At 37.0% G+C, this 14,327-nt stretch overlaps 1 protein-coding gene across 2 annotated transcripts in view; it reads right to left on the minus strand.

Annotated features, from left to right (window-relative positions):
* Positions 1-3,229: 3,229 nt before the first annotated feature.
* HMMR (hyaluronan mediated motility receptor) overlaps positions 3,230-14,327 on the minus strand; it is a 37,557-nt gene continuing 26,459 nt past the window's right edge. For both annotated transcript variants that reach the window (XM_008538989.2, XM_008538990.2), the window contains exons 13-18: positions 11,726-11,872; positions 11,353-11,505; positions 11,166-11,265; positions 10,321-10,497; positions 4,640-4,802; positions 3,230-4,077 (exon numbers count right to left, since the gene is read on the minus strand). In XM_008538989.2, coding sequence (XP_008537211.1) covers positions 4,058-4,077; positions 4,640-4,802; positions 10,321-10,497; positions 11,166-11,265; positions 11,353-11,505; positions 11,726-11,872 — 760 coding nt within the window. In that variant the 3' untranslated portion in view covers positions 3,230-4,057. The remainder of the gene's footprint in view (positions 4,078-4,639; positions 4,803-10,320; positions 10,498-11,165; positions 11,266-11,352; positions 11,506-11,725; positions 11,873-14,327) is intronic.

Consider the following 14,327-nt stretch of genomic DNA (forward strand, 5'->3'; position numbering starts at 1 on the left):
TTTGCTCACAAATCTATAATTTGGGCAGGGCTCAGCCCAGGCTCTTTACTGCTGTCCAGCATCACCTGGGACAGCTGGCTTGAAGATTGGGAATCAACTGAAGTTGGCTGTGTTTCAAGTGACGTTGTATCATCTTTTTTTTTTTTTTTGAGGAAGATTAGCCCTGAGCTAACTACTGCCAATCCTCCTCTTTTTGCTGAGGACGACTAGCCCTGAGCTAACATCCCTCTGTGCCCATCTTCCTCTGCTTTATATGTGGGATGCCTACCACAGCATGGCTTTTGCCAAGTGGTGCCATGTCTGCACCCAGGATCTGAACCAGTGAACCCCGGCCACCGAAGAGGAACGTGCACACTTAACTGCTGCGCCACCAGGCTGGCCCCATGTATCATCTTTGACAACTGTGGTAGACAAAATAATGGCTCCCCCAAAGATGTCCACATCCTAATCTCTGGAATCAGTGAATATGTTTACCTCACTTGGCAAGGGGACTTTGCAGATGTTAATAATGGGGGGATTATACTTGATTATCTGTGTGGGTACAATATAATCAAAAGGGTCCTTCCTTCTTATAGAAGGAAGTCAGAGGGGCAGTCAGAAAACAAGAGGTTGGAGTGATAGGCTTTGAAGCTGGAGGAAGGAGTTATATGCCAAGGAATGCTGGTGGCTTCTAGAAGGTGGAGAAGGAAACTGATTGGTCCCCAGAGGCTCCAGGAGGAATGCAGCCCTACCAAACATCTTGATTTTAGCCCCATGAGACTCATTTTAGATTTCTGACCTCCAGAACTGTTAACAAATTTGTGTTCTTTTAAGCCACTAAATTTGTGATTTGTTATAGCAGCAATAAGAAACTAATATAGATGACCCAGATACTGAAGTTACATAGCGCCACTTCCACCATTGTTACTGACCTACCCAGACTCATGAAACAGATCACCATCTCCCAATGGAAGAGTGTCAATGTCACACTGAAGAGCATGTAGGGTGGGAGACAGTAGTGTGGCCATTTCTGGAAAATATTATCTGCCACAGAAAGAAAATTAGGATCAACTTGATTAGTAAAGGGCTAGATGTGGTCAGATGCCTAGCCTTCAGGAGGTGAGTATTTGTAAACTTTCATTAGGCCTTAACCATGAACGCTTTCCAATATGTGGCCTGTCAAGCCTAGGTGCTTCTCAGAAATTATAGGCAATCTAGGGGTGGTGGTAGCAAAAATCTGGGCATATAGTTTGAACTGTTCCAAATATGTATTAAAAATACTAGTACATGGAATTTGACATTATGTATAAGAAAATAAAGAGGATCTTTATTATTTCATACCTGAAGGACTGTATGATGGTGGGGGTTAGGAGCAAACAAAAAATAAAGTTTGGGACTTGACATTCTCATTCTGAAACCGTCATACAAAGATCCCTCCTAACCAGTGCCCCATTTCCTTCATGATCTCAAAAGGCAAGAAGTCATTAGCTTCTACAAACCGTTCATGATCTTTATAGAAAATGCAATTTTAAAAAGGGTATATTTTCTTCTCTTAAAGGATTGTCTTCCATTAGTGATTTAAAAAACAAACACATTCTGAAATGCTTCCCCTAAAACAAAGCTAAACATTTTCCAAAGAATGCGAGAATGCAAACTAATTTCCTTTCAAATAAATCTTATGTAAAAATAATGCATGCAAAAATGAACAGGTTTTCATAAATAAAGCCATTTTAAACCAGTAGCCCAAGAGAAAATAATCATCTCAATGTTAAGACTTTAGTTTGAGAGTGATCTATTTGATTGTTTTAAGAGCTTTATTGAGGTATAACTGACATATAATAAACTGTACAGATTTCAAGTGTACAATCTGATGTTTGACACTCATATATTTATACACAACCATATATATATATATATATTTATATACACACCCACAAAATCATCACTGTGATCAAGATAGTGGATATATCCTCCACCCACAAAAATAATGCATCTTATTCCTGATATTGGTAGTTTATGTATTTTTATTTTCCTGATCAATCTAGTTAGAGGTTTACCAATTTTATTGATCTTCTCAATGAATCAACTATTTTTCATTGATTTTTCTCTTTTGGTTTTGTTTTCTAGTTTATTGGTTTCTGCTCTTTACGATTCCTTTTCCTCTACTTACTTTGCATGTAAATTTCTTTTCTTATTTCTAAGGTAAAAGCTGAGGTTATTGATTTGAAACCTTTCTTCTTTTGACATATAGGCCTTCAGTGAGATAATTTTGCTCTAAATCTGCTTTAGCAGTATTCCATGTTTTGAAATGTTGTGTCTTTATTTTCATTCTGTTCAAGTTTCTAATTTTCCTTTTGATTTCTTTGACACATGGCTCATTTAGAAGTGTGATATTTAATTTCCAACTATTTATGGGTTTTCCAGAGATTTTTCTGTTACTGATTTCTAATTAAGGTGAATACTTGAGGAACCTTTTGTTGATCTCCAGAGTTCTCTTTCTGTGCAATTTTCTCCTTTCTAGTACTCTGTCCTGCCAACTCTGGCCACTTTGCTCTCCCCAGATCTCAGCTCTGTCTTTTCAACTAAGACAACTGGGTGGGCTCTGCCTGAGTTTCCCTTCCCTACATCATAGTTTGGAACTTCTCTCAAGGCTGTAAACAGGGAACAATCATAGGGCTCACCTTAATTTTTCCCATCTCTCGGGGATTGCGGTTCTTTGTTGTTTCATGTCTAGCATCTTGAAAATCACTCTTTTGTGTATTTCATCTAGTCTTTTGATAGTTTTAGGGGTATGGGTGTGTGTGTGTGTGTGTGTGTGTCGGCTAGAGGGAGGAGCAATAAATCCGATCCCTGTTACTCCATCTGGCCTAAAAGCAGAAGTCTTGAATTATTTGATTTTACTGGACAATTTTTCTAATTTCTACATTTCCTCTGAACTTAATCCAAATAATGACATTTAAAAATTCAACCATGTATTAAGATTAATAAAATAATTTTTTATGAAAAGCTATTCTGATTGTAATAGTCTCAGTTGGTCCACCAATGGGGAAACATTACAAAAAAGTGGTTTATAATAACATACCAAGTGTGTAAATCAGATATTTGAGTTGGGAAATTACCACTTTCTAAATAGTATACTACCATTTGGGATTCTGGAGACAAGGTGAGGAGGGGGGAGGCCAGAGACAATAAATACACTGTAAATAGAAGTATTAATACAACTTCATATAATACAAGTTGAATAATGGGGTAATTGACTTAATATGTGATTTTATTTCATATTACACAAATATTAATCAAACAGTAGTCAGGCAGATGATAAGCTGTATACGACAAATTCTCTAGAGAGGATATGAGCAGGGTTTCTCAGATTTACTGTATCTAAGAATTAACTGCAGAGTTTGTTAAAAATGCAGATTTTCAGGCCACACCCAGATTTTAATTTAGTAGGACTTGGGTGGAGTCTAGGAATCTACAAATTATTGAGCAACTCAGTGACTCTGATAAGAGCTAGAGAGATTACTATGGAGTTAAACATGTCCTTATTTCTTATTTGAACTGGATAAATGGATGATGGGTAGGACAGAATGAACACTATTAGGTGAATCAATACAGAGGCGAGAACAAGCCAAGCTTTTTTAGCCTCGCTTAAGAGGTTCAGAGTAGAAAAAGCCTGCAGTATCAAACTAAAACACCTGGGGATTAGAATCTTGAAAACATCTAGCATTTCAGAATAGGGGGATAATAACATGAGAGTGAATTTTAAAGGAATGTTGATTTGATGGGATGAGTTGTAAAGCGGGAAAGCCAGTCAGAGGTTTAGAATAAGGTGATAAAAGTGAGCATTGAGGAAGAGTACGGACAACAGAAAATAAAACGTTAGAAGACATATTGGTAAAAAAGAGTTGAACTTCCTTTCACATACTTAAGGATAGGAAGTAATATTAAATACAATGTTAAAAATATTTATTACAAACAGAATAATAATAAAATCTCAACAATAATAAAAACAAGATGAAATAATCTTCAGCAGGTTTTCAGATGTTTACTTGGGTGAATCTTGAAACTCCACAGGAGCTCAGTAGCAGTTTGTAGTGCCTGGAAGGATTATCCAACAGTGATATTAGTTTTCTAAATTAAAACAAATTCCCCAGTCATTATAAACTAAAGACAGGCACTCCGTATCTTGTGTATGGCAGATGAAGCAATGCTTGTGTTTTGTAGCATAATTTTATTTATATTTCATTTACTATTTCAACCGATTTTGATTTATTGTTAAAGATACAAAGATTCACAGTCATGAAAGACAGAAAATCGACTCCAAAACTACAAATTTGACATTTCGGTTAAAAATGCTAAGGGCATGTTAGAGGGAATAATTCTGGTGAGGGGGAGGTAGGAGCAAAATGTCAGATGAGGCTTCAAGGAAGACGGGGTCTGAACTGGGCTTGAAGGACAGGTGGGATCTGGACATAGGGAAAATAAAGAGTACGGAAGGAGGAAGGAAAAGGCATTTTACACGGAAATCTCAGTAAGAATTTCTTTTATATCTGAAGATGTTAACAAATTTTGACAGTTCATAAAAATGAATAACTTGCTAAATGCTGTGACAGCAAATCCAAAGGAAGCTGATACTTCTACACATTTACTTGTTTCTTACCTTCTTTTAATGGGGTTTTGAGAGCAAAATTTTCTTTACTTTCATGAACAAAAGCCTTTGAAGGATCAAAGTGTTTGATGCCCAGAACTTTATTCAGTTCCTCTTGAAGTTTTCTCTCACTTTGTTTCCTTTTAGCAAGCTGAGAGCGGAGTTTTGACACCTCCTATGTCAAAAAATATAGACAATAAACAATTATTAAAGAGCGTGTCGGTGAAATGTGTTACCAGTGTTACTGACAAATTCCAAAGTTGCTCAGTGGCAAAAATCACTACTAGGTACAGGCTTTAAGACAATGAACTATAAGATGGCTTTGAAGAGCTGTGACAAAGGGGACAATGAGTCATTTAAATCTTCTTGCCCCTCTACAGGTACACAGCTTTGTTTCTGATAAAAGTTCATCTCCAAATTAAATGCTGAGATCAACTTCTGGCATGAGAGCATGAGAAGCTCCGGTGAGCCGCTTCCCAGGGAAACTAAAAATTATAAAAAGGCTACCACGTAAGGCCTCTAAAAACGGTCCTAAGGCAAAACAGCCAATGAAGAAACAGCCACTCAAGCAAATCTACAAAACTGCAGTGAAAACGGCGAGGGTCTGTGGGATTTGAACCAAGCCTGCTTTCTCCCTCCCCACTCCCAGCTCAGCAAGGCGAAAACTCCAGCCAGACTGCAGCAGCCAAGAACACAGGGCTCCCTCTCCCCTCAGGAGGAGCAGGGCATCAGCATTTCTCATCTTGGCCCAGCTTCCTGTTGCTGAGGCCACGTCCCAAGCAAACAAGGTTGAAAAAACCTCAGGGTGCTCCCCAGCATCCTCTCCCTCAAGTCCACAGAGCACTCAGCTCCTAGGGCCGAGGTGTCACTCAGAAGAAAGCTTGCCATTGTCCCCAACTTGGGCTCCAGAGCCCTGCCTCAGAGATTTTACCTGGGAGGAGAAGCAGGCCATAAAACATAAAGCTCGTAATTTCTTCCCAAAGGAACTGACTTCACTTGCAACAGAGCTTGGAGAAATTAAAGCCAAAGGGCGCCCTAAATAAGGTAGAGGCTGTGGTGCAAGGGAATTGGGAGGTATTAAAAATGTAGGCTACACTGTAGACTGTCTGGTGTGTAGAAGAGAACTGGTGAATAATACAGTTAGTTGGGAGGAGCCCTTCTCGAGTCAGAACAACGTCAATCACTGACCTCAGACATAATTCCAACAAAGGAGACAGAATTTGATTGGATTAGTTTGTAGAGCAATTTATGCCTCAGGGCATTGTCGAAAGTAATAGAGCAATAAGCAACTAGGTATCCAGCAACCAGTTTAACATGCGGTCAGGGAAAGAGAGGAAGACAAAGAGAGCCTTACCAAAACCAGTGTCATCCCAGGGAGACTGGGCATACCCAAAACTGAACATCCCTAGTAGCAACACCAGAGGCACAACACTATTGCAGATGGAGAGGAGAAATAGTTTTCACTAAAACAGTCTAGCCAAGGGGCCGGCCCTGCGGCCAAGTGGTTAAGTTTGTGCGCTCTGCTGCGGCAGCCCAGGGTTTCGCCAGTTTGGATCCTGGGCGCAGACATGGCACTGCTCGTCAGGCCACGTTCAGGCGGCATCCCACACGCCACAAGTAGAAGGATCTGCAACTAAGATATACAACTATGTACCAGGGGGATTTGGTGAGATAAAGCAGGAGAAAAAAAAAAGATTGGGAACAGTTGTTAGCTCAGGTGGCAATCTTAAAAACCAACCAACCAAACAAAAATCTAGCCCATTATTAAACAAACACGAAAATAACAACATACCTGGAAGGAGAGGGCAGTACACTGAGGGGCTACAAGGTATTATCTAAAATATCCACTTTCCAACAAAAATTTACAAGGTGTGCAAATAAACAGGAATGCATGACCTATACATTGGGAAAAAGCAGGGAATAAAAAATGCCTGTAAGAGTAATAAGATATTGGATTTATCCAGAAAAGATTTTAAAGTTGCCATTATGAATATGTTTAGAGAACTAAAGGAACTACAAAAAGTAAGATGACTCAAATTACTAGAATCAGAAATGAAAGAAGAGACATTACTACTACTGACCTTACCAAAATAAAAAGGATTATAAAGGAATACTGTGAATAATTATATACCAACAAATCAGGTAACTTGAAAGAAGTGGACAAACTCATAAAGACACAAAACTGTCTACTGAAATTGTCTCAAGAAGAAATAGTCAATCTGAATAGGCTTATAAGAAGTGAAGGAATTGAATTAGTAATCAAAAACTACCCACAAAGACAAGCCCAAGTGCAGATGGCTTCACCACTGAATTTTACCACACATTCAATGAAGAAGTAATACCAACTATTCACAAACTATTCCAAAAAATAGAAAGGACAAAACCGTTTCCGACTCATTTTATGAGATCAGCATTATCCTGATGCCAAAACCAGACAAAGACATTACATGAAACCTACAGACTAGTATCTGTTAGGGGTATGGATGAAAAAACCCTCAACAAGTACTAGCAAAGCAAACCCAGCAACACATAAAAGGAATTATACACCATGACCAAGTAAAATTTATCAGGAATGCAAGATTGATTTAACATCCAAAAATCAACCAATGTAAGAAATCATATCAATTGAATTTTTCAAAAATCACATCATCATCTCAATAGAAACAGAAAAGGCATTGACAAAATTTAACACCCTTTCATGATAAAAACTCTAAAAAAACTAGGAATAGAAGGAAATTTCCTTAACTTGATAAAGAGCATCTACGACAAAGCCACAGCTAATATCATATTTAATAGTAAAAGTCTGAATGCTTTTCCCCAAATCAGGAACAAAACTAAAACGTCCACTCACACCACTTCTATTCAACATTGTCGTGGAGATTCTAGCCAGGGAACATGGGCAAGAAAAATAAATCAAAAGCATTTAGATTAGAAAGGAGGTAAAACTACTTCTATTTACAGATGATCTTCTATAGAGAAAATCCTAAAGAAACCACTAAAAAACTATTATGACTAATAAATGAGTCAAGCAAAGTTGCAGGACCCAAGATCAAGATACAAAAATCAACTGTATTTCTATATACTTGCAATGAACTACCCAAAAATGAAATTAAGGAAACAATTTGATTTACAATAGCCTCAAAAAAGGATAAAAGATTTAGGATTAAATTTAAGAAAAGAAGTTTAAAATATATAAAATATATACTCTGAAAATTACAAAACATTGAAGGAAATTAAAGATCTAAATAATTGGAAAAACATCACATGCTAAAAGACTTAACTATGCCCCAAACTGAGAAGATGACTTCTCTAGAAATTGAAAAGCTGATTCTAGAATTCATATGGAATTGCAAGGGACCCAGAATAGCCAAAACAATCTTGAAAAAGAGGAACAAAGTAGAGGGACTCATGCTTCCTGGTTTCAAAACTTACCACCAACCAACAGTAGTCAAGACAGTGTGGTAGCACAGGATAGGTATATAGATCAATGGAATGCATTTGAGAGTCTAGAAATAAGACCATTCATTGAGGAAAAGAGTAGTCTCTTCAACAAATGGTGTGGGAACAACTGGATACCTACATGCTAAAGAATGAAGCTGGACTCTTACCTCTGGGCCTCACTCTGTATACAAAAATTCACTCACAATGGATCAATGACCTAAATGTAAGAGCTAAAACTATAAAACTCTTAGTAATAAACATAGTGGTAAACCTTCATAACATTGAATTTGGCAAAGATTGTTAGATGCAAAAAATAAGCCACAAAGGAAAAAACAGGTATACTGGACTTCATCAAAATTTTGTGCTTCAAAGAAAATCATCAAGAAAGTGAAAAGACAATGCACAGAATGGGAGAAAATATTTTCAAATAATACATCTGATAAGGGACTAGTATGTAGAATATAAAAAGCAAGAATAAAAAGACAAAAGACAAAAAAAGACTCATAAAAAGACAAATAATCCAATTAATAAACAAGCAAAGGGGGCCAGCCCGGTGGCACAGCGCTTAAGTGTGCATGTTCCGCTTTGGTGGCCTGGGGTTCGCCGGTTCGGATCCTGGGTGAGGACATGGCACCGCTTGGCAAGCTGTGTTGTGGCAGGCGTCCCACATATAAAATAGAGGAAGATGGGCATGGATGTTAGCTCAGAGCCAGTCTTCCTCAGCAAAAAGAAGAGGATTGGCAGCAGATGTTAGCTCAGGGCTGATCTTCCTCCAAAAAAAAAAAAAAAAGGTAAAAAAAAAACCAAGCAAAGGATCTGAATAGACATTTCTCCTAGGAAGATATACAAATGGCCAATAAGCACATGAAAAGATGCTCAACATTACTAGTCATCAGGGAAATGCAAGTCAAAGTCACTATTAGGTATCACTTCACATCCACTAGGATGTCTAGAATCAAGAAGTCAGAAAATAACAAGTATTGGTGAGGATGTGGAGAAATGGGAACCCTCATACATTGCTGGTAGAATGCAGAATAATATAGCTGCTTTGGAAAACAGTCCAACAGTTCCTCAAATAATTAAACAGAGAGGTACCATATGACCCGGCAATTTCCCTTCTAGGTCTAACCCAAGAGAAACAAAAACATATGTCCACACAAAAATCTGTACACGAATGCAGCATTATTCATAATTGCTTAAAGGTGGAAACAACCCAAATGTCCATCAACTGACAAATGGATAATTAAAATGTGACACATCCACATAGTGAAATATTAGGCCATAAAAAGGAATGAAGTACTGGTACATGCTACAACATGGATGAACCTTGAAAACACTGTGCCAATCGAAAGAAGCCAGTCATGAAAAACCACATATTATTTGATTCCACAAATAAGAAATGTCCAGAATCAGGAAATTTATAGAGATTGAAAGTAGATTAGTGGTTGGAGGGGCAGATGAGGAGATAGGAAGATGACAGCTAAAGGGTAAGGGGATGCTTTTTCTTTTCTTTTCTTTTTGAGGAAGATTGGCCCTGAGCTGACATTTATTGCCAATCTTCATCTTTTTGCTTGAGAAAGAGAGCTGCTGAGCTAACACCTGTGCCAATCTTCCTCTATTTTCTGTGGGATGTCACCAAAGAGTGGCTTGACAAGTGGTGCTAGGTCCACGCCCAGGATCTGAACCTGCAAACCCCAGGCCACCGAAGTGGAGCCCGCAAACTTAACCACTAGGCCACCAGTCTGGTCCCAGGAGTTTCATTTTGAGGTGGTGAAAATGTTCTAAAACTGACTGTGGTGATGGTTGGCACCTATATGTGAATATACCAAAAACCAGTGAGTGGTATACTTTAAATGGGTGAATTGTATGGTACGTGAATTATATCTCAATAAAGCTGTTAAAAAAACTTTAATGCCTAACTATTTTTGAACGCTGCTTATCTATATGGTATTTAATTACATCGAGGACTTTGCTATTTTGCAAATAGAAAGGATGTGTAAAGCTTTATGAATTCTTCCAATTCCACTAGTAATTTTCAATATATTAATGAGGTAGCTGGAAAACCAGGGAACATTCATACCCATCTGATCAACACTCTAAAATAAACCCATAATTCTCTGATGGATTTTTCCCTATAAACTGTTAGTTGTTTCTGATACCAAAGTCCTTCATTTTACTTAAATGTTATCAACAGAATAAAACATACTCCGTCCCAATATCTTCAATAGAACTAATTGTATTATTTTACAAACCGATTTGAGTTGGCTGTTTTCATCTTTCAATTTCACAACGTGCTTGATTTTTTGCTTGAGATTCTGATGGCCCAATAATTTCGCATATGAATCGCTCAGTTTATTGAGCTGTTCCTGAGCTGCACCATGTTCATTCAACAAAGCCTGTTTCTCAGCTTCAAAGGCATCCAGTTGTAGCTGAAAAAGATTTTATTTTTATAAACTTAAGACTTAAAACTGTTATATCTTACTTGGTTCATATAAACTATGAAAATAAGAAAATAAAAAAACACTGGAAAAAATAGATTATGGTGATATATTCTGAGAGCTCTTCATAAATTCTCTGAGACTCTTTTAAAAGAACTGTGTTCATTTCGAAGATCACTGAAAATGACGGAATGAAACAAGGAAAGGAGAGCAGCTAGCCAGCCTAACTGTATCAGTCAGATCACCATATTACAACCAATACTGTCTTTCTATTTGATTTAAGTGCCAAGATAAGCATTTATCCTTTTTTTCCTTTAAAATTGGTGTATTAGTTTGAAAAACCACTAAGAAAGATCGTAACCAAATAAGTATCACAAATTTACATAGATTAATTATCAAAAGTTCATATCAGGTGAGCCTTCTAAGCTATTAACTTTGTCTCTTATTAGAAGGTATTTTTTAGCTTATAAAGGCCATGTTAAAAAATGCATGATAATTTAATAAAATTTGTAAGCTTTCTTTAACAGGAACTTAAATTGGCACACTAAATGCACAGCAAAATGATCTAACAGAAAAAACTAAGTCCCTGTTGTGACTGTGACAGGCAATAAAGTGAATCCTAACACAAACACAAGGACGTTTAGTCCTAACTGACAAACCTGAAAAGGTTTTGTTTTATCATATAGCTCTTCGTAAAGGAGACGCCACTTATTCATTTCCTCGGTTAATTCTGCTGTTGCGTTTTCCTTTCCAGATTTTCTGTAGGGGAAATTAAATTTAAAAACGTAGTGCATTAAAAAAAGAGTAACTTAGGAACGTGGCACTCAGGTTCTAAACCTAGATTACCTTGCTTCTTCCTCGTCCAGTTGTTTCTTAAAGTCTTCACCTTGTTGCTTGAGTTGGTTCTGCAAATCAGTGATTTTTTTAAGAGAAGAAACTGTGATTTCTTTAATTTCTGCTTCTTTAAGTGCTGATTTGGTCTGCAGATCTAGAAGCATCCTTGGGTTTGAGAGAGAACAGTCCACAAAACTCCATGTAAACATTTTACAGCCATTTTAATTATTTTTCTCCTTTTTTTTTTAAATTCAAGGAACTCTTCGAGAATTGTACCTTTTTAACTGTGTAAATTCTTAATTTGTAATGGAAGATCACCCAAAGCAAGCCACAGGACCACCATCCCTGGCATCACTTTGTGGCTGGCTTTGTTTCTCCCACTTACCTTGCATATTCCTGATTTGCGCTCTCAGTTGCCAGTATCTGACGTTGTACATCCTCTGTACTTTTCTCGGCCTTGGTCACTTTTTCCTGAAGTGATGAGTTCTCCAGCTTAAGATCTTCTATCTCACTAGCTGTTAGTGCTTTATAGCTTATTAAAAGGAAAAGTTAAAGGATTTTTCTAACTACTGTATTCATGACAAATATATAGCTGATTAGTTTATATTTTATATACATTTAAGTAAAACAAACAAAGCCTTGTAATGTATTTATGCACACACAGGTAAGAATTTAGTGTTCTGAGGTCAGTACTAATGAGCTTATATGGCAGATGCTGTTCATTCAAAGAAAAAGAAATCGAGTGCCTACTATGTGCAGGAAGTATGCATACAGAGATGGAAAAAACCTACTATCAAACACGAAAATTACTTCAAAACAAAATGGACAATCCCTGCACCTACTGTCACAGAGTTTATGGTTTTGTGGGGAAGATAGGGAGATGCCTCTCCAGGTCTTTGCAAAAAAACTGGAAAAATAAATATGGAATTAAATTTGTGGTAAGTATTACGAAGGAAAACTACAGAGCACCTTAAGCTGATAGAACAGGGGGACCTAAATTTTGGTTGGTGATTTAGAAAAGGCCTTTCTGAGGAATTTATACTTAAGCTGAGACATGATGGATAAGGAGGATTTAGCTAGGCTGTTAGGAGAAAGTATTCCAGAACGAAAAGATGCATACATGCTCAGAGGACGGTAGAATACAGTCCATTAAGAGATGAGACTGGAGCCTAATGAATAAGAGAGGCAGGAGCAGAAGCTAGAGGCAAGAGGATGGTCATCACTGCAGGGCACAATGAGTTTACCAGAGGGGTAAAGCAGAGAAAGTAAAAGTGTCTAAGGAAGTGTATGGATTACTGTGGAGATGTGGAGAATGGATTGTGGAAGGAGCAGGAATGCAAACCTAGAAGACAAATATTTATCAGCCCAGGTGAGTGATAAAGGAGGCTTGGACTAAGGAGTTGGCAATGGAAAGATGTGAGATCTTGTTTAGAGGCAGAATTGAAAAATTCAAGAAATAGATTGGATGTTGGGAGAAATGGAGAGAAAATGATCAAAGATAGCTCTAAGATTTATGGAATGAGAATCTGGGAAGATGGCAATGTCACTGACTGAGAGAAAAAATAATGAGACCAGAGGTGGAAAAGAGATAGAAAGAAAATCAAGAGTTGTTTTGGACAGGTTACTATTAGATGATAGTGAGACAACGACTTGGAGATGTCAAGTAGGCAGCTGGATGTATGGGTACGGAGCTGAGCGGAGAATTTGGTTTGAAGAAATAAATTTTAATGCCATTAGATACGGATGGTGAGTGAAGTCACAGAATGGCTAAAAACTTTGTAAAGCACTATTTTTCAAAGTAGCAAGAAGGGAAGTGTTGAAAATAGGACTAAAACATATATATTATATATTTTATCTGGTTTACATAATTTATATTTAGGCTCTGACAAATTATAATTAAGATATATACACACATGTGTGTGTGGGTGTGTATATATGATATATGTGTCATAATATATCATATGTAGACACAGATCACTGGGGAAAGAAGGTATTATTCAATGAAGGGGCACTAGGCAGTTGGTTACTCATATGGAAAGACAACAACAAATTTGATCCCATATCACTATACACACAGAAATCAGGTCTACGTGGAAAAATGAAAAGTGAAATTTTGAAACTTTTAGAAAAAAATAAGTTACACATCTTCGGGTTCTTGGCATAGAAAGAAGTTCTTAAATGAGATGCAAAAATGTTCACATAAAAATCTCTAAATTTAACCACGTTAAAATCAAGAACTTCCATTAATCATAAGAAACCCTAAATACAATGAAAAGATAAGCCACACTATGGGAGAAGACATTTACAACTCATATTGCTGATTAAAATTCTACAAATCAATGAGGAAAAGAAAATAATCCCATAGAGAAATGAACAAAAGTCACACACAAGCCTTTTACAGAAAGGAAAGACGAATTATCCACGATAAGAAGCCATTTTACGCTTAGTTCACTAAGCAAAATTTAAGCTAACAAGCTTTGGAAAGGAAACAGATCAATGAAAACTAACATCACTAGTGGGAGAGTAGTGTCTCACCCCTACTTTGTAAAGTGATTTGGCATTAAATTTTAAAGTTGAAATTCATACACCTATGACTTTAGAGTAATTCTTACAGGTGTATACTAGGAGACTATAAGAATATTCATAATAACAAAAGAAATGTTTTGGGAAACAACTGAAAAGCCCAAAGTGAGAAAGGATAAATAAATTGTGGTATATTAATAAAATCAAATATTCTACAGCAGTTACCATAAACAGACTACAGCCTCAGTCAACAAAGTGATTCAATCCTAGAAACATACATAATGTAGAATAAAAAGAGAAATCTCAGGAAATGGCTTAAACTATGATGATATTTTTTGATGAAGTTCAGGGAAAAGCAGAATTAGATATTATTTGTATGGATATACATGTCATAAAATTATACACAGAAAAAAGCGAGGAAATAATGAACGTTAGCTTTGAGATGGAGTTATCTGTTGGGGGAA

Source organism: Equus przewalskii, chromosome 13 (assembly GCF_037783145.1).
Source record: "Equus przewalskii isolate Varuska chromosome 13, EquPr2, whole genome shotgun sequence".
In the NCBI taxonomy this organism is placed as follows: Eukaryota; Metazoa; Chordata; class Mammalia; order Perissodactyla; family Equidae; genus Equus; species Equus przewalskii.